Source organism: Peromyscus eremicus, chromosome 1, assembly GCF_949786415.1.
Source record: "Peromyscus eremicus chromosome 1, PerEre_H2_v1, whole genome shotgun sequence".
Classification (NCBI taxonomy): domain Eukaryota; kingdom Metazoa; phylum Chordata; class Mammalia; order Rodentia; family Cricetidae; genus Peromyscus; species Peromyscus eremicus.
In genome coordinates this window covers 149,301,804-149,322,465 of record NC_081416.1, presented here as the reverse complement: position 1 = coordinate 149,322,465, position 20,662 = coordinate 149,301,804, and the positions used below count along the sequence as shown (strand labels likewise).

At 44.0% G+C, this 20,662-nt stretch overlaps 1 protein-coding gene across 1 annotated transcript in view; it reads right to left on the bottom strand.

Annotated features, from left to right (window-relative positions):
• Prmt3 (protein arginine methyltransferase 3) overlaps window positions 1-20,662 on the bottom strand; it is an 80,372-nt gene that overhangs the window by 16,242 nt on the left and 43,468 nt on the right. The window contains exons 12-13 of the mRNA XM_059274287.1: window positions 14,081-14,268; window positions 12,066-12,152 (exon numbers count right to left, since the gene is read on the bottom strand). Of these exons, the coding sequence (XP_059130270.1) occupies window positions 12,066-12,152; window positions 14,081-14,268 (275 nt within the window). The remainder of the gene's footprint in view (window positions 1-12,065; window positions 12,153-14,080; window positions 14,269-20,662) is intronic.

Here is a 20,662-nt window from a genome sequence, read left to right as displayed (position 1 = left end):
TATTTCTTTCAAAATCTCAACACTGACTTTAAACGCCAACAAATGGAAGGGTCTGAAGCAAGCAGGGGAAGGTTCAGGGCTTATATCATAATACAGAAACGCACGAAAACACAACCACAACGTCGACACGGCTGCTGAGCAGACCGCAGTGCTGTGATGACTGGCACAGAGATCAGCCAATGTGAAAGCTACAGCTTCCTCCCAAGGCTAACTATGCCTTAAATTATAGACTCTGTCTTCTTCAATTAATTTCTGTTTTACCCCAAGAGTGAATTTGCGTTTCTGTTTGCTGTTGTGATCCCTCTAGGGGACAATGCATGCTAAGTGCCGTGCAACTCCCGAGGGGCAATGCCAGCCTGCGTGGTGTTTGGAAAAAGACTGAACAACATGGGAGACAACAAAACACACAAAATGCCTAAAAAGACCTGTTTCTGCAAAATCTCACCACAATGCTAACTTATCCCCAGATATCGGCTTTTCAGGTTTAGATCACATCCTTTTATTATTTCACGTTGCTTATTAACATGATTTTAGGAGCAAACTGAATCATCTTTTCAGAGTCTACAGTAGAGTTTGCTTTAAAAAAAAAAATTAAGAATCACGTTATATTACCTAAAGTGGGCTCTGGTTCAGACTCCTGAGTAGCTATGTCTAAAGACATGTACAACTGTCCTCACCTAAAACAAGCATCTGCCATTTTGTACATTGTTACCTTAACACATCTATTGTACATTTCATCTGTCATGTATAAGCTATTATTTTATGTAGTTAGTATTTTTACCTTTAAAATGTTAATAGTATTACTCCTACTTGGCTCTTTGGAAACAGGGTCTCATATAGGCCAGGCTGGCCTCAAACTCACTCCACTGCTGATCCTCCCATCTCCCAAGTTCTGTGCTAAAAGGCTTAAGTCACTATTCTCTCAATGGATTATGTGCATGTAGAAAAATGCACTTGAGTGCAAAATTCAGTGAGCTTTCAAACCAACTTTAGTTGTGAAATTCAAACTCAAATTAAGAAACAGAAAGCAGCTGGGTGTGGTAGTGCACACCTTTAATCCAAGCACTTGGGAGGCAGAGGGAATCTCTGTGAGTTCAAGGTCAGCCTGGTCTACAGAGGGAGTTCTAGGACAGCCAAAGCTACACAGAGAAACTGTTTTATAAAAACCAAAACCAAAAAAAAAAAAAAAAAAAAAAAAAAAAGATTAGAGGCTAGAGGCATACAAGATTAGAGGCATACGGCACTTTGTTTAATCCTTGAAACTTTACTGGAGCAGAGCTTAGGGTTGGTTTACTCTCTTTTAGTATTATACAGTGGTATAATATTTGTTGGAGTGCCTTTTAACCCCCCCCCCCCTTTTTTTAGGCTAGGCTTTGTAACCCAGGCTGACCTGAAAGTCAAAATCCTCCTGCCTCAGCTTCCCAAGTGCTGGGATATTCTTTCTGGGTTCTATCATTGCCATTGAGAAGTCTACTTGCTGGCTTTAGGCACAGACCCCATGTCCCACCAGGCCCCACTTGTTTGGCTGGAACCTCCAGCTCACTCCTGCATGATCCGGAAAGCCCCATTCCTCTGTCTCTGTCTCTCCAAACCCCACCCATTCAGAGAGTCTAAGGACAAAGGAAAGGTGCCAAAAAGCAACTGCAGCTTCCTCCCCTAAAGTTGCCAGCTGCCCAAGTCATGCCTAAAATGCTCATCTTTTGACCATAGTTGGGCACAAACCCAAGCTTGTGGAGGACACATCATCATGCCTCGCCCACAACCTATAAAGTCTCCCTGCTTTTGTTTGTGGGCACAGCTTCTCGGGCCTCATCTCTGAGACTGGAGAACCTGCCCAGGAGTTACTTTGCTCAAATAAACCTATTATTATACGTTTTCAATTCAGCTTGATCTGGCTTACTGTGTCAGCAGAGAAACCTATTACCAGGAGTCAGAAAACCTACTACCACTAAACTGTTTTTAAAATTCTCTCCTTGGATTATGAATTTTTTTTCAGAATGGGTCTAGGGTTTCTTCTTCCCTTTTAATTGAGACAGAATTCACATACCATAAAAGCTACCCATTTAAATAATCATGAAGTCATGTTCTTCAATGCAGCCAGAGCTATGTAGCATCACAGCCCTAGTACATACTACACCAGTCCATGTCTACATTTGCCTGTTCTGAATCATCCACATGAAGGATTCACACAACACGCCATGCTGTACCCGGTCTCCGTCCCTAAGCACAATGCTGCAGGTTTTATCTGCAGTTCATCATTTCTTCATTTTTCAATCTTCGTATCTTGAGACAAGAGTCCCCTCTAGCTCAGAGTAGCCCTGAACTCTCTATGTAGCCAAGAATAGCCTTGATCTCCAGATCCATGAAGATTATAGGTGTGCCCTAACCCTAGCTTTCTCCAGCATTTTCCTGAATGTATCTCAATTTGTTATTCATCCTTCTGCATTTTAGTTCCTGAGAATAACTGCTGTTAATGGTACCATAAACTGAGAGCCACAACAAATCCTCTCTCCTTGGGTATCTGTCTGTCAGGGTTATTTCATCACAGCAATAGGAATGGTAGTGAGGACATGTCTCATCCTTGTCCTTGCATCTCCTGAGTTATTTTGGTGTGAAGCCCAGCTCACAGACTCTTTTAACACTATGAAGATCTGCTGCTAATCTGTACTCATATTGAGTTTCAGAATGTTTGCTTCTTTTTCACATTGGGTACCTTATTTTTCAAAATGTTTTAAGTCCTTTCCTCCCGAACATATCAAGTCTAGTTGATTGGATGTCTATTTTGGACTAACTAATAGCTACAGCAGCTAGACCTGATCTGATCCCCTCCTGTTTCATCTGGTTCTTGTTCCATGTTGTCTTCTCTCAAAATCACTGATAGCCTTTGATTATGTCCTATACACTGAATTTTTTAAATTGCCAGTAGAAACAATTTTAGGCTTATAACAATAATCTTGTGGAAAGATTTTTGAATTTATTTTTGAAATGCCCCGGGAACTAGCAACCCAGAGTCATTGTATGACACTGCTGGGTTCTAGATCCCCTGGGTCATGTAGTCATGGCAGTTCTCTGGTCTCTGCGCTGCCCTGTTCTGGATGTCAGTCATTCAGGATTCCCACTGCAAATTCTTAGGAAGACAAGCACGCTGTTCAATTTGCTAGGATGGGAAGCTCCCAAAGGGGCAACACGAAGCCGTCAGCCGCTTCCTGAGTGGCAGTGCCTGCAGGGCAGCAGCCGCCACACGTCTGTCTAACTTCCTTGTGTCTTCCTTCCCTCCCTCTCTCTGACAGGGTCCCACATACCCTAGGATGGCCTCAGACTCACTGTGCAGTTGAGGAGGACTTCTGATTCTTCTGTCTCCACCTCCAAAGTGCTGGGAAAACAGGCTGGTTCATGCAGTCCCAGGGATCGAATCCTGGCCTCCTCATATGCTAGGCAGGCACTCTACCAACTGAGCTACATACCTAGCCCCCTTTTTGGATTTTCTTTTTGTGAGTCTTGGACAGATTAGTACATATACATATTCATGTGCCAAGCACAGTAGAACGTGTGTGCATGTATTATAACAAAATAATGCCTAGGAAGGGGTTTTAGTGGTGTTACCTCCAAATGGGCCCTAAATGGGTCTAAAGCTGAACAAGGACCCAAGTGTCCCTGTTCCTTCGCTGTTGAGAAGAAAAAGATGGACTGACTCACTTCTGTGAACATTATAAACGACACAGTGACTTTTCTAGTTTATGCAACAGAAATTTAGTTTTCAATTCTTGACTCGTCTTTCCATGAAGACTGATGCTCCTTTCAATGCCCGCATACATGAGAGGTCTGGAAACACTGGGTATGTTAGCCTTTTCCTATTTGAGGGCCAGTATTCATAGTGATTTCTGTCAAAAAGACCTAAACGGGTAAGATTTCCTCAGAGGTCATCACTCCAGGGAAATACCTAGTCAACTCCCTTATCATCACAACCCAACAATGCCCATAGATGGCCTGGGAGGCAGGGCAGGGGACAGGCCTTTTGACAGCATTAAGACAGAACCTACTGTTCCTTATTTAATAAATATTCTACTCTTACACTGTGCTTGAGGCTGTGTAACTACTCGGACACTGCTGAGTCCCAGCATGACACTGCCCCACCTAGACACCCCTGTCCTACCTCCTACTAGTGTCCTAGTAGTCCAGCAAAGCTTATGAATCTCTGGTTCCACACAGGTTGTTTCAGAACAAATGATGTTATGATGCCTCTACAGTACAATTCTGTCTGGAGCTTCTGGAGTCAAGGGTTACCAGTTTTTCAAGTCTGCAAATCTGAGGCTCCACCCATAGCCTGACTTTCAGAACTACCGACTCCATAGACAAGTCACTCTCAGCTCCAGAGCTACCTGTTTTGTAGACCATCACATTCTCTCTGACGATGTATGAACAGCAATTTAAACACTGAGGGCCATTCTCAACATTCTAATCAAAGAACACATATCACGTTGGGTACTCAGTAGCTGCTAGAGTGTTGGGATCACAAATGACACCACTCTCCTGGCTCCTTCTGAAGACCACAAGCACATGCAGTTTAGCAAGATGCTCTGATAGAGAAGCATATGAGGGGATAAGGAATGGAAAATGGCCACTAGCCAGGCTTGCTTGGGACAGTAGAATCATCTACACTGGGGTAGTTCCTGCTCCTGGGGACACTGCTTCTATGAATGTTCAGTTGGTCAACCTGTTGCATTATATTTGTACATGATGCTGCCTTACTAGACTTGCCAATAAGAAGCTTTCAGAATCCCCAAACTTAGAAAACAGCATAGGTTAAAATCACTTGTTAGCCAGCGGTGGTAGCCCACATCTTTAATCCCAGCACAGGAAGCAGAGTTTGAAACCAGCCTGGTCTACAAAATGAATTCCAGGACGGCTAGAGCTACACAGAGAAACCTTGTCTCGAAAAAGCAAAAAACAAACAAAAAACAACACAACAGAACAAAACCACACTTGTTAACAGCAATTTTTATAAGCTTTGTCAAACAGTGTCAATATCATTTGAGAAACATTTTCAAAATGTCATGACGCAAAATGGTTATTGGGACCAGAAGAGATGCAAGCCCTACTTGGCAGGCCACCCAAGAGCACTTACCCAGGCAAAGGGCACCACCTATCAGCAGCTGAGCATCGGATCCCTGCCTCAGTCTATTCTCTCTCCGTGTCTCAGTGCTGCAGTACTTCACGCTTCACCCGAGGATCCGTCTCTGTGACTTTATGACTTCTGGTCCTGTGGATTTATGTCACCCTCTCTCATCCCCTTTACTGATTTCATTCTCTTGGTTTCATCTCTAGTTAGTTCCCATCTGTGTTCACTTTCCCATCATCACCTTTCTCAAGCGCCCACATCAATCATGGTCATTTCTTGGCTATACTGGGCTAGCCTACCTACCAAGCATCTGCACCCACTCTGGTCCATTTAGCTCTCTATCCAGCAAAGCTCTTTTCCAAGTGCTGCTCTCACCACATCACTGGGCTGACAAAGCATCTTACTCACTTCTCGTTGTGTTAAGAGGAAAGCACAAGGCAGCAGATGATCGGGAAGGCTCTCCACCTCTGCAAACGCTACGGTCTACATGTTCTAGCCAAGCTAGACTTCTTTCCTAAAGATGAACACGTTACCTGTTCATACCAATGGGGCTGAGCAGAAGCTACTTCTGTATATGCATATAGCATGCGCTGATCAAATGACCCACTCCCTGACTGGGAACTTCTCTCCCCTTCCCCTTCCACCACGTCCCCTGGTGTTAAAAATCATGTTAATTTAGCCTAAACTTCATATAATGAAACTTTCTCCTCTGTGTTCCCTTGGTTCTGAGGTGAACTTTACACTCACAAGACTCATGCATATTGCGGCCACGCATGCTTTCTTCATTGCTATTTCTCATCACATTGATTTACCCTGTTAATTCCTGTCAATGTTAAATACCACATTTAAATACCCTGTTTGCTCTGTTAAGTGCTTGGATTCTCTGCAGTTTGGGGCAACAAGAAGGCTGGAATAAATATTCTCACACACGCATATGAACGCACTTCTGTTGTGACCTATGCAACTTCTGTGGCTGAGAAGGTTGCTGAGTTTATAGAAACAGACCTCTTTGGGATGGTGAAGTAGCTCAGAGGGCAATGGTACTTTTCGTCAAGTCTGATGACCTGACTCCAATCCCCAGAAACCTCATGGTGGAAAGAGAGTCAACTTCTACAGTTGTTCTCGGACCTCTTGTAAAACTAGAGATAAATATGATAAAAACCAATGAAAAACCAAATAGCTGCCCCTGCCTTTGCTTTGCCATCCCATGTTTCTCAGATGCTGCCAGGCACAGCTCAGTGACACTTGAGAATGTACCCTGCTACAGACTTTCAAACACAAATACTGTATAGAGCCTTCCAGCGCCCACTACCCAATACCAACAGTATCTGGCAAGTTACTTCCACCTTAACTCTTCTCTCTTTGTGCTTAACTATTCTGAAGCAAGTACCCCACAACATGCCTCTCTAAACAGGCTTTATTAAGTAATGAGAGTGCTCTTATCACGGTCTACCAACTTCTCAGTCACTCTTTGGTGCTAGCTAATATCCATGGTGTAAAGTGGATATCTGAGTCTCCCAGTACTGACTGTGGACACAGAACTACCTGTCAGCTTACTACACATACCCCAATGCCTCCAGCTCTGAGCACAGGCCAGTTAGTACCTGGTGATGCCTGGGACACAGAGCAGCAGAGACGGGTCAGGCTCAGGTCGAGATGGCATGATCATCCTGACAGGGAGACCTAACACCAGCTACAGAGAAGTCAGTGAGAACCACTCTCCCCCACAACATAAACCTTCCTGAAGGCAGCCTATTACAACATCTGCCAGCTGTCTCACTGAAATCTATGACGCAAGTTCAAGACAAATCTGACCATTTCTAAGCAGCACAGATGTGTTTTAATAATTAGTTTGTTTAGCTGATTAGCTTTGCAAGGTCAAAATTAGGTCAAACTGCACCAAGGAGTGCCAAGTGCTGATTTACTACCCGGGAATGAGTTTGGAATGAGCTGGTTACCACCATCAGATCTGTCAAAGAGCTCTAAAAGAAGATTTGAAGAACAGTTGCAAAGAAACGGGCTCCTTTCTTAAGCCATTAGAAAAATGTAAAGCTTGATTAAAAAATAAAACAAAATAAAGTACTATGACTAAGGAATCACTGAGGTTCGATTGTAAACATTCTAAAGTTTATTCTCATAGCAGTGCCATTTGCCTTAAAGACTGAATAGCTTGAAGGCCTGTCTTGACTCTGTACAAGGTCAAGACCTGTGCTCTCAAAATCGCTTCCGCTACTCATCAGGCACATCATGACGTGAGGCAGAACTAAACTGAGAGGCAATATGACTTTCAGCTCCTGCTTCATGTTCTTTCATTTACTTTTACCTCTTCAAAACCCTAGATAGGAAGGCCCAGATTTCTTAGGCAGACACTTTCTCTTTAGGCCTCAGGATACTGTCTAGCCACACAGACCAGTCAGCTTTCATGAAGATCACAGACAGGAGAGTCCAGGGCAGCATTTCCTCTAGGCAGCCTCCCTTACCTGCTGGGCCCAAGCCTCTGGGGCCACAAGCCTGTGAACCCCTCAGCGCTGCTATGAGAAGGCAAAGCACAAGCCATTTACAGTGGGAAGCAGTGGCTGATGCCAGTAATGATAACCTTGAACTTTAACTCTGGCTCTTGGAGTAAGACACCAACCGTGTAAGGATGTTTTAGTTTGGCCATTTAATGAACACAAAACACGTGTTAAAAAATGAATTTATGTGGCATATTAGATACGTCTCAAACAAACTAATGGAAAAACTAGGAAGGAGCCTTGAATGCTAAAAAGGGGTGTTTCTATATCACATAGACTCGGACCAACAGAGGCTTCTGGAGCTGAGGACAAATGCTGGGGCACAGTGAGACATGAGCCCGGGCCTGGGGCTCTGGGGCAATGGAGAGAAGCCCAAGGGCAGAGTTCTTGTTGTCACTGTCAGGTGACTGCAGGGTGAAGTTGTGTGGGTGTGTCCCACAGTTCACTGTCACCGTAACAGTGTGTCACCGACAGGAGGCTCTCCGTGTCCCACACGCTCTTCCAAGACAGACATTTGTTTTAGGTGCCTCGGAAGAGCCTATTTATGAGCGACAGGCTGGTCAACTAAGGCAGTGAAAACCTTCTCCAGAACAGAAGGCTGCTTTGTGTGCTCACAAACTCCTGTAGTCCTGGTACTTGAGAAGATGACACAGGACAACTGTAAGCTCAAGGCCAGCTTGGGCTCTTCGTGAGAACTTGACTCAAGAAAAAGTGACTGAGTGAGCAAGAGCAGAGTAAGAAACAGGTAACTCAAATAGCATTAAGTGTTCGTGGAACAACTTGAAACCCACCACTTAGCTGCCTATCAACTCTTCAACAGTCCAGGACCTGATGGGGACTTCCTCTCGATCTGACCTCACCAGTGGAACGAACGCTCTGCACACACTGACTCTGCTTCCCTCTGAGGGTGCTTGTCAGGGCACTGTTCTCTTCCTGCAGCAAACTATGAACCTGGCCTTATTTTGCTGAATTCCCCAGGAAGCTGGACAGAGGCCAGCCTGATTCCATTCTCGAGACACTGGAGAGCAAGCACCATGGCACTCAGTCCTCTCCCCAACTACCGCCTCCAGAATGACCTTCGACAGGAATACTACGAACGTTAGTCTGAATTATCCTATTACATAATGACTACCATGGCTTTTCTGTATGTGTATGTGTCTGTGTGGGGGGGATGTACAGATGTGTGTGGGTACCAGAAGAGGGTGTTGAATCTCCTGGAACTGGAGTTACACGTAGTTGTGAGCTGCCATTTAAGTGCTGGGAACAGAACTTGAGTCCTCTGTAAGAGCAGTAAGTAATCTTTTCTAATCAGTTGGTAATTATATGTAGTATGAAAATAAATTGGAAAACTCATAATTAGAAGAAGTTAAGCAAGAGAAACATAGTTAGGGTTGGCTCAGGGAGGCAGCAAATACAGACCTTAAAAATGATTGTAAATGTAGTTAAAGAGAGGGGGAAAAAAACTTCTAAAACTGGTGCTTTAAAAAAATTTATTTTTTCCTTTTGGCCAGTGGCGGTGGTGGCACAGGCCTTTGATCCCAGTAGTAGGGAGGCACAGACAGGTGGCTCTCTGAGTTCAAGGCCAGCCTGATCTACAGCGTGAGTTCTTGAAAAAACTCCCCGTCCCCCAAAAAGTTTATTGTTTGTTTGTTTTTGAGACAGATCTCATGGCACAGGGGGGCTGGTCTCAGAGGCACACTCGACCATGCCCAGCAGAGATGACTTCCTCTCCTGGAGAGGGGTTCAGAAGCCGCTCTGTAAAGGTGCTTGGCACAGTAAGAAACCATACAGTTACAGAACAAAAGCAAAGACAAAGGAGAGATCCAGATGGGGCTGAGGAGCTGCTCAGCAGGGAAGAGCACTTCCTGTGCAACTGAGACCTGAGGGGAAGGAAGCCCTAGCATCAAGAAGAGACCCGAACATGGCTGTGTGCCTTCTGCAGTAGAACTTCGGGGCAGAGGCAAGTGCCTCCCTCTCTCTTGGCTTCACCCTAGCTTACAATTTGAGTTTCTGCTAATAGTGAGACACTTTGTCTCCAGGCAACAGGGAGGCAGGAGGCTGAGGAAGACACCCAATGTTCTTCTCTGGCATGCACATATACACCCATCATCCATAGAGAATAAAAAACAAACAACAACAACAACAAACCTAGAATTCACAAGATGAAGCTATTTGTTTTAGTTTTAGAGTCAACAAACTCTTACAAATTAAAATTGCTTCGAAATGTCCATGCTGTGTGTACATGTGTGGGCAAGCGAGGGGGGTTGTACAGTTGTGTACAGAAAAAGTGTTTATGCATAGAAGGGTCTAACCACCTTGAGAGGCTCTACAGAAGCCTATCAGCCCGCAGCACACATGCTGTGGAAATTAAATCTTTGCAAAGGGTGTTCTTGTTATTTTGAAAACTTCCATTTTCTCTAGTTTTTTAATTAGGCCACAAATTTGGACTCTTATCAGGAGAAAATTGGCTATGCATATATTTAAACATGCTTAACTCCTTAGAAATTGTTCATCTTGTCACTATGTATTCTAGTTTCACAATGAGAAAGGCATTTAGCTTTTCTGAAGCTTACTCTTCCGAGTACAAATCCACAGACTTTGTTCCCTCTACTTTCACACAACAAATTCCTCTCACTCCCCAGGCTGCCCCTCAGCCCTCCACCTCCACCATCACTAGGTCTGCCCATCACTGGTACTGCCCGCCACCTGCTCTGCTTGTCACCACGTCTGCCTGTCACTGGCTCTGCCCATCAGTAGCACTGCCCTTCACTAGCTCTGCCCAAAATAGCAGGAGAGCAGTTCTACTCAGACACCTATCCTGAAATATGTCTATGCTGGATTATTCTTCATGAACAGAGAGGCTATCTATTCAGGAGCAGCCTCAGAGACCATATTTGCACAACTGCTCCAGACCAAAGAGAGGTGAAGCAGAGCCAAAGGGGTGAGCCAGGCTTCAGATGACGAAGCTTATTAGAAGCATTAGATGGAAGCATCCTACTCATGTCAGACTCCTGGTCAAGTAAGCACGGGAAGGAAGGGGTTTGGTGGAAATGCAGATGCTTCACCAAACATCAGTCCTCTCCAAGAGACAGGGTTTAAAAACTCAAAGATCTACTGTTCTTTTTTCTTTATAAGACTTCCTTATTATTATATGTGTGCAGGTCAGGGGACAACTTGTGAAATCAATTCTCACATTCTCACCTTTCACTTTTATGTAAGACCTGAGGACTGAACCCTTTACCACCTAAGCCATCTCTCTCTAGCCCAGGATTTACTTTGTATTTGCTGCAAAGGAGGGATGCATGGCCTACTTCCTCAGCTAAATCTAACTCTGTCTCTGTTTGGACTGCACGAGGATTCAAACATATCCATCCTCTTCTCCATCAACAGCTGCTAGACTACTGGCTCCCATGTCGATAATGGAACACATTTCACACTTATTTCAGGTGTGTAGACTGGCTGATTGCACATCTGTACTGTCTTATTTGTTCAGGCTTCCTTGTGTTCTTTGGTGACTCATACAATCCCACTAACAAGGCTTTTTAGGGGTCAGGGAAAATGTAGGGCATTTGGTACATGAGTAAAACATGACAAGAGTTTCTACTCCTCATCAGTACAATGCAACCTCCCAGACCAAGTCAATCTAAATGATTATGAAAACTGAGTGACAGAATGCTACCCAGTGCACATGTGCACTCTTCCTGTCATCAGAGGAAGATGTACTTTACTTTAAAATTATGTGAAAGAAAACTCTCACAAATGTTAACATTCAGTACTACATGGGAATATCTGCTTCTCAGCTAAAACTTACCACAATTCCCTGACAGTTTGGGCTTAATGTGGCCTGGATTCCTCTACGCAAGCATGTTGTCCATGCAGATAGAATTAGGCTACACAGTGAGACTCTGTCTCTGTAGGGAGACAGACCCACAAATGTGTATTTGGATCTGCCTACCATTTCAAAGGCCGTATCTTTTCTCCTGTGCCAGAGTTGAGTCCTTAAACACATCTAAATTATGTGTGGGGACCTACAGGGAGGCACAGGATAAGAACTTTTGTTTTTGAAGATAAAGTTGAATGTTCTTCATTGAGTATGATAGATAATAACCAAAAAAGGAAAGAAAATAAAAACTAAGATTGCCTACTACAGTCTACTAACTAAACTAACTGTCGGAGACAGGGTGTTATAGCTGCGGCCATCCTTCATCTTCTGAGGGCTGAGATTACGGGCACTCATCACCACGCCCAGCTGCAGGGACTTTCTGAAGTCTACTCATCTATTAAGCAGATCTGTCCAGTGATAGCAAAGGCAAAGACAGACTGTCAATGGCAATAGCCGTTTTCATTTATCACAAGCCTGTTAATTAATTCATTACTCTGCCAATCAACTGCACTGCCAGTGAGATCTGTGGAAGTAGGAAAGGGTGGCTTACCGTGCACATGGTTGTCTTTGTGATTTTCAGGGTAAAATCTGAAGAAAACTCCAAGTCTGAGATAGATGTAGTGTGGCAATCTATATGCTTCCCATCAGAAAGGAGAAAGAAAAAGATCAGTAAACATGAATAACAAAGCCTAGCTAATACACAACAACTGCAAATCAGTGTTTCCTAACTTCTAATCACAAGCCATTCTGAGGATTCTTTCCAAACTAAGGAATATTAACAGTTAGTTAATGTTTCTTTAAATCAAGTTGGTATCTTCTACTTTGACTTCCTGTAAGCAATAATATCTACAAAGTCACACACTGATCTGTCTGCTAGTCTTGCTGATACACTGAAGACTTCAAATTTAAAACCTAGTGTTCTTTTCTCCACTGAGATCATCTTGCACACCACCCATATCTGCTATGCTCCAGGTTATGAAATTAATCTTCTAGAAGAAAGGGCAAGTTGAAAACACATGCTGGTGAAGGGAAAGATTGCCAGGAAAATTCTTCTCTCAATGTATTTAAATATGCTTGTTAGGTAGTAGGAAAAGCCATAATAATTCAAACAGCAGAAATTAGGATTCATCTCGGAAAGAAACAGCCCATTCCTTTGTCTTCTGCCCTGGCTCAAGCTCTCCAGGTCACTTTGGGAAGGGTTGACAAGTAATAGAATTTATAACCACAGCCTGGGGACATCACTCTCTTTAAGATAGTTGAAAAAAAGTTTTAAAGCAAGTTACAGTGTGAGGGCTTTTAGGTATAGGAAGAATGGGGGAACACAAATGATGCTGAACAGGCAAGTGTGATGTCACAGAGCATCTACTAAATACCCTGGAGATTCAGTCCTAAACCAGCTACATCAACTATTCACAGTAGTTTGAAGACCAAGCAAAAGGGCAGCAGGAGAGCACTCAGCACTCCCTCTCCCAAGCTCCCCTAATCTGCAACACGGCCAAGGTGGCAGTAACTGTTCCCCTCTGCTCTGACTCAAACAGCTCCACACACCTTCCTACCAGGGTACCAGGGCAGCAGAGCATGGAGCAGGCCTGTAGTGGCCATCAGTGCACCAGGGCACCCAGCATCCCCACAGTTAATCAAGCTTGCTTGCTGAGGAGTCTCCTTTGTGCAGAGAATAGTTACATATTACAAAAGTCATTTACCGGAAGGAGACACTGCCCTAAACCCACAGCTGAAATCTTCACACGCTCCATTATCTACTTAGACAACCAATGTGCTAAGAAACTCAATGTGACTCCTCACTGCCAAGCCATGGTGAACTCATGTAAAATCGAGAGTCACAGCAAACCCATAGGTTAACATGGACAAAAATAAAACACAAAAGGACTTCATAAGGACTTTTCCACACAGTCGCCCTGCAGTTTCAGGTAAGTGCATGGTAATTAATCTAACGAAGCTAGAAGAAGTCTGAGTAAAAAGTTAAACTGTGACGCATAAGATAGGAATAATGCTCTGTGGGAGCCAGTGTGATGTCAGGTGGTCCCAAGGCAGATGCCAGCACTGCAGAAGCAGGCCTCTGCCTTCAGGAGGTCAAACTACGTATAAGTGACTCAACCAGCTCCAGGACTTGGATCTGAAGGCTGATAAATGGAATAATGAGAAGTGATTCTAAGCAATGATGGCCCAGAAGCAAGTTTGATCCCATTTTAGACTAAACTAAAATCAGAGGAAGCCCACATGGAAAGTCAGTAAGCAGCCATATCCTTGGATTCAGGCAACTGTGGACTGAAAGTATTACCTTGTTTTCACCCGTACTGAGCATGTGCAGGCATCGACCTTCTCAAATGCCCTAAACAAGATGGCCTACTACTTATACAGCACTCACTTTGCAGTAAGTATAAGTGAAGTAAGTGGTAATTTAAAGTGTATGACAGGATGCGTGCAGGCCACATGCAGACACTTCCTCATCTTGCCTAAGGATATTCTGCACATGTATGGATTGTGACATGTGCAAGGAGTCCTAGCATCAAGCCTCACAGACACAGAGGGAATGTACACACCTACCTTGATACCACAAGGGTCTGAAATAAGAGTCTGGTGATCTACAACTTCCACAACAGCTTCTGGAATAACCGCCCTCTTCATGCAGGACATGTTGAAGCCATAGACATCATCCCAGAAGGCAATTCTATCAGCATGCTTGCTCACATCACTCACGGCCACTAGGCTGATGGTGCAAATGTCAGGGTAGACTGGAATAAAAAAAAAAAAATGCTCCTATATGTAGCATCTTCTCTTCACTTAGAGGAAGGTTTTAAATGGCTAAATATAAATACCAAACCTATCTGCACAGATCACTAGCAAGGAGAGATGGATGAAGACAGAGACGAGGAGACAACCAAGTACCCCGAGTGCCTATAATCATGATGGTAAAATCAGCATCCTGCCGGGCAATGCTGGCACACGCCTTTAATCCCAGCACTTGGGAGGCAGAGGCAGGCGGATCTCTGTGAGTTTGAGGCCAGCCTGGTCTACAGAGTGAGTTTCAGGAAAGGCTCAAAGCTACACAGAGAAACCCTGTCTCAAAAAAAAAAAAAAAAAAAAAATTAATATTAAAACTTAAAATATGACAACTTGAAAAACTGTTATTTCGTATCTTCCTCCAAAGTACACATAAAGAGACAAACTATCTGGCAAAGTATTTAGCGCCATGGTGGGGTGGATATCACACTGGAGTTTTCCTGGCAGGTAGAGGCCAGCTCATACTGTACTCTTATTTAATATAAAATGATTGTTAAGTATATGACAGTCTAAATAAAGACTGTGGATACAAATTTCTAACCTCAGAGAGAAACTTGTATTTATCTATTTATTTTGAAACCGGATCTCCTGTAGCCCAGGCTGTCGTCAAAAGAGAAAGCACAAAGCATTGTGGATCACTCAGCAAAAGCAGCCAAATCAGAAGAGGCTGCAGCAGGGGAAGCAGGCTACCATCTAAGGATAAAAACCAGCTCAAAAGTGGGGAGAGAAAGAGTGTTCTAGCAGAGTGAGAGTGTGTAGCAGTCACCACTAAGGAGTGGCACTTGTATTCTAACTAGACAGGCAGAAAGACACAAGGCTCAATGGGGTCTCTGTAAACCACTGCAGTGAACTGGACTTTATTTTAAGAATGGTAACTCAGTGAAAATTTTACCTAGGGTAGCACTGTGATCAGATTTCAGTGATCTGATCTGGTTTAGAACAACCATTTGAAGTGCTATGTGAAGAATGACTAGGAGGAAAACAGACAAGTTCAGAAACATGTAATGAGTAGGTGGTGAAAACCAGGCCAGTGGCTACAGCATGAAGAAGAAATGGATCTGACAGACAGATGGGAGGTAGAACTCGGGAAAGACCGGCCGAGATGAGGAGGAATCGGGAACAGTGCTCGGCTTTAGCAGCTGAGCAGACTGTCAACTGTAAAAGGGCATCGATAGGAACAGATCCAGGAGGAATGAGTGCATTGCTTCCGGCACTGATGAAAACGTCAATGAATGAAATCTAAGGTGTGGAATTATCCGGGTCTAAGATACAAACTGAAGACTATGAACATGTAAACAGAAACATACACAGCAGAAGCCTCTAAGACCCAGCACCAGCTATGTACCAGCACCAGAATTTATGGTACAGGAGAAGTAGCAAAAGGGGCTGAGAGGGGACAGAGAAGGAAGAGAGCCAAGAGGGCACTGAGGGGTGGTGGGAAATGGTTTAGAAGAAATAGAAAAAAATGCTGTGGGACAGTAAAGGTTGTTATGACACAGCACATAGCTCCTTTCTGGTGACTAACGTGGAAATGAACTTTTCCTGTGAATATCTCAAGCATCAATTTTTAGAGAATTCATGAATCAAAAAAAAAAAAAAAAAAGAGTCAGTTATATGTTCCCATATCAAATGACAACCAAAAAATAACCACAGAAATGGTCCCTGGTCATCAGCCAATCTTCAGACTCAGATCACCCTCTATTTCACCTTTAGAAACTGTATTAGTCAAAGCTCTAAGTTACCTTTAAAATAAAGGCCAGGATAAGATCTGCATCAAAGCAGGACACGGGCCCTAATGCTGCCTCACAGTTCAGCCTCTGCAGTCATCCCTAAGAGCCATGTACAAGAGTGTGCTGGCTACCCAGTGCCCAGGGCTCAGGGTCATGCTCTCCTCCTCCAGTAGCATGCCAAGCTCTCTGGCTGGTTCTAGTCTGAGGAATGCAAATTTGTTCCTGGGATGCTGACTAACAACAGACCCGCCATAGGCACTACAGTCAGTTCTCTGAGCCACATCCTTAACATGCGACACAAAGACAAGAACTGATCTTGAGGCAGCACAGTGGGGCAGTACTGGGTATCTCAGTAGCTTCCTCTACCCTTTATAATATCTGTGCCACAGCTGCAGCTTTCTGCATATGGCCTGAGGAACACAGTAAGGCAGTTAGGCCAGCAGACATCTTTTGTAAAGTCAACACTTTGGGTTTTGGAAGTCATTTGTTTTTTGTTGAAATGACCACTTTCTGAGGTTACTATGAAAGCAGAACGGCTGTGTTCAATAAAGCCTTGTCCATAAGACAGGCAGTGGTTCAGACTCAGAGACCCTGCCAGAGAAAAGAGGGAAGACAATGATGGTAAGATTTACCACAGTGGTTTACTGTTACTATTAGGAGTACCACTGCTCCTGTAGTTCACGGGAACTAAATGTACTGCAGCATTGTATAGGACAGGGACAGTCAGTCATATGACGTACTGCAGTTCACGGGCAGTTCAGAACATGATTAAAAATCCTCACTGAGTCTGGTGTTTGTTTTTAATGCCATCATTGAGTTTGGCAAACCACAGGCCATGCATCAATCCAGTCTGCTGCACGGGTCTGTAAACCCACTGTAAGCCCTCTGCACTAGCCTGCTTACCCATCATCCACAGCTGCACTGTGCTACTGTGCCAGAGCTGGAGAGAGGGCAGGGATGTGGCCGATCACACTGACAATGCAACCTGGACCCCGGCCAAAAGCCGCTGATCTGCCACCCTACAAGCTGTGTGGTGTGCTAGGACACCATGGAGAACAAAGATGGCCCCTTCGTAAGGAAAACTGTGGCTGACTGCAAGCCAGGTTTAGAGAAAAAAAATCAAGAGCAGAATGGTTCTTCTTCTCCAAGTGTTGAGGCATAGTTTTTAAGCTAATTATATTTCAAAGATATAAAATTCCCGGTTTTTATTTTTGAACTCAGAAATGATTTTTCATCTCTCAGAAAGACATGAATATTCATAAAGGTTTGTAATCAGTGCTAGAGGTCAATGGGGTTCAGCATCCACCTTGGCACAGCTGCCTAAATCTTGGGCCACCTGCCAGAACTCCACTAACCCTTTACCTTCACAGTCTCACACATTTGTCACTTTTTTTTGTCAGATAGAAGCTATAATTGAATAATTATGCTTGCTTGTAGGTGAAATCGGCCAAGTGCTGATTGGACAAAAGCAGCCAGTTACCAGACCATTTATAAATCCATGGCTCTGACATCTGTGTCCTTCTCGATTCACTGCCCAGAATTCATCTTTCACTGGGACGGCTCACGAGGTGAGCAGACCAAGATGGGAACTCCTTCATCCCTAGGGAAGACCTCACAAACTTCTGGGCCCTAAAGGCTGAGACTGAGGCATATGAGAATACAATTCCCACAAAACACTGGCACACAGGAGTCAAAGCACTGCAAATACTCACCAATTCACAGAGCACGAGTAACTTAGAAATTAAATATTCATTTGGGAACTAGACCTATTCCTCCATAGTACCTTATAAATAGTGACCAGCTCCATTAAAGTTAGGTAGACTTAATATGTAGATGGAATATGCTTTGAAAAACTATGCACTGAAAAAAGTAAACAACATTATCAAGATATTTCTAGGGAAAAAAAAAACAAAATAACAAAGGTGGCAAAAAACTGTAAAATACAGAAACAGCACAGGAAACACTGAGTCCCAGAAATCAACCTCCATGGCTTCTGTGTGATGTCATCTATGTACAAGTATGACACTCAATGTGCTGGACAAAGGTGCCATGTTCAAACCCATTTCACCACTAAGGCACAAGCCAATGCTGCTCTTGTTTCCAGCAAGAATACAGGAGATGTAATACATAATGAAAAACCAGACTTAGTGAGGACTGTCTATAGCTGGGCTTTTACAAAACAGGAGACTGAAGGGACGGAGGTAAGTGACGCCAGGAGAAGCAGTCTTCATTAGCTAAGAAGACAACCAGGCAGCTGACACGCAAGTCTTGAGGTCTGCCCACAGACACCACGGACTTCCCACTGTATGCCCGCCCACTGCCTTGCTCTTCAAATGCTAGAACTCCACCCTTCTAAAGCAAATGAGCACTTGGTAGAAGGCAAAGGAGAAGGAGCAAGTACATTGTAACTATTAATAAAGCTAAGTGAGCAAAGCAAAGATGTATGGGCTTGCTCACTCTGCTGAGTGGCTGGTGACAGGACAGAGAGAGAGGGGAAGAGCAAACAGCCCAGAGGCTACGAGAACAGGAGGCATCAAGGGAAGGATGCTCGGGAGGTAGCTTCTGGTGTGCACAGGTCCAGGGCAGGGCTAAGGCTGCTGGCTGTGTTCCTACATGGCAGAAGCGCTTTCTTCAGTCTAAAGGAGGCCAGGCTGGTAGGGGAGGGAGGCTCTGGTAAAGGGGTACAGAGACAGTGTCATCTCCAGGGCACCTACACAGCATAATGTGTCAGTCACAGGTAGGAGCCTCCATTCTGAAGCCCACAGGCCTTGCAAAGCAACAGTTTCTGGCTGCATCATTTCCCAGTTTTCACACTTTGTAGCATTCCTGCCCTTTAGTAAATCCTTTTTCCACTGACTGGGGTGGATTTCTGTTTTCTGCAACAAGTCCTCTCACCACATTTGCTATAAAGAGAAGAAGCACTGAAAAAAAAAAAAACTCTGCCTCTGATTGTGTTCAAAAGCCTCCTCCTCGAAGCCCGAGCATCTCTGTTTTAACGAAAAGCCCCTCCTGACTGTGTTGGTCCTTGTAAAATGAATCAGAGGCGGTGAGCTGGAACAGGCTGCTAGCCCTCCTACTTGGAAGTGAATAAAAGCCTGAAAGAGCCCAAAATGCAGCTGGGATCTTAGCATGAGGGGACCTGCTTTCACAGTCCAAGACAGTATAATGACAAACAGCAAAAACAATTCCTTCCTGATAGAGGAAGATCAATAGCTTCTCAACTTTATCCTGCAAAAAATGATTTTAGAAACTCTTGCTGATTTTGAGTGAATTACTTCTCCATGTTATTAGCAGATGCAATTTCAATCTCTTCCGCTCCTGAGCATGTCAGCTTTGATTTCTCAGTGGTGGCTGGGCTTTCACACTGGAACTGACTGGCTTTGCCCTGCTGTAATTAGTAGACATTTTACGGAAGATCTTTGAAAGCAGGTAAACATCTCATTCTTCAAGTTGTGGTTATTTATTTGTCATTTGTATTTGAAAGGACATTCCATTTCTTGTTTTTAATCAGGGTTATAGGTAAGAAAATGAAGCATAGGTACAGAAGGGTAGCATTAAAACTCTTTGCAAACGACTGGATTGTTTACACAGGAAATCCTTTTAGAAATAACCACCAAGCTCAGCAATACTATAGGACATAAGCTTAATAAAGCAAAGCATTTCTATGTTCTATGCCACAGGCAGGCAACTGAAAAACAGTACAGAGCTTTGCCCCTGCAAGGACAGCATTGTAAACTCACAGGGGGCTCAATGCAAAGAGGCTGGTTATTTTCTAACTTTCCTATTCATTAGACATCATTTTAATTTCAAGTCTTTTTAAAGCAATGTGGAGGTGAAAGGAATGAGAAACCCTGTCTCAAAAAGCATGGGAGAGAAACTGCGAAGATGCTCCACATCGAGATCTGGCCTTCATGTTCCCATTTCCTCTCACCCTTCCCCTTTCCACCCCCTGCTTTCTGTCTCTCTTGTTCTGATCCTGAAGTGAATCATGAACTCAATCAAAACACTAAAACTTCCAGGAGGAAGTTAAAAGATCCTGTGTGACCTCAAGTAGTGTGTCCTCCACTGAGACATGCGTGCAACAGGACAGAGGCGGCACCTTTCAGCTGTCCCCATCCCTTTCTGGGAGCTGTCATTCAACTCTGTCCAGTGCTCCTCTGGCTTTGCTGACTACTTACTGGAGGCTCCACCAATGTTAGAAACTACACTTCCGGTAGGAGCTGGGTGGATTCCCCACTTCAGTCCTTGTGACTCTGCTTTAGTAGAGTCTGTCACGTGACAATTTACAGTCAACTTCATAAAGCATCTATCAGGGCTTCCAAATTTAAGTTCTTAGAAAACTCTTCCCTCAAGCTTAATGTGTCTGCATTCTATCTGACTCACTGGAAAATTACAACGGTCAACTACTGTCTGGATTAAGCTGTTTGAAGAAGGATTGTCTGAAGGGTTTACTATGTTGCCCAGGCTAGTCTTGAGCTTCTGGGCCTGAGCATTCTTCATGCCTCAGCCTCCTAAGTGCTGGAACTACAAGAATGTACCACTGAGCCCAGCTGAACCTTACTTTATTTGATCTTTTTTTTCCTTTAAGGCAAGGGTTTATGTTGCCCAGGACAGC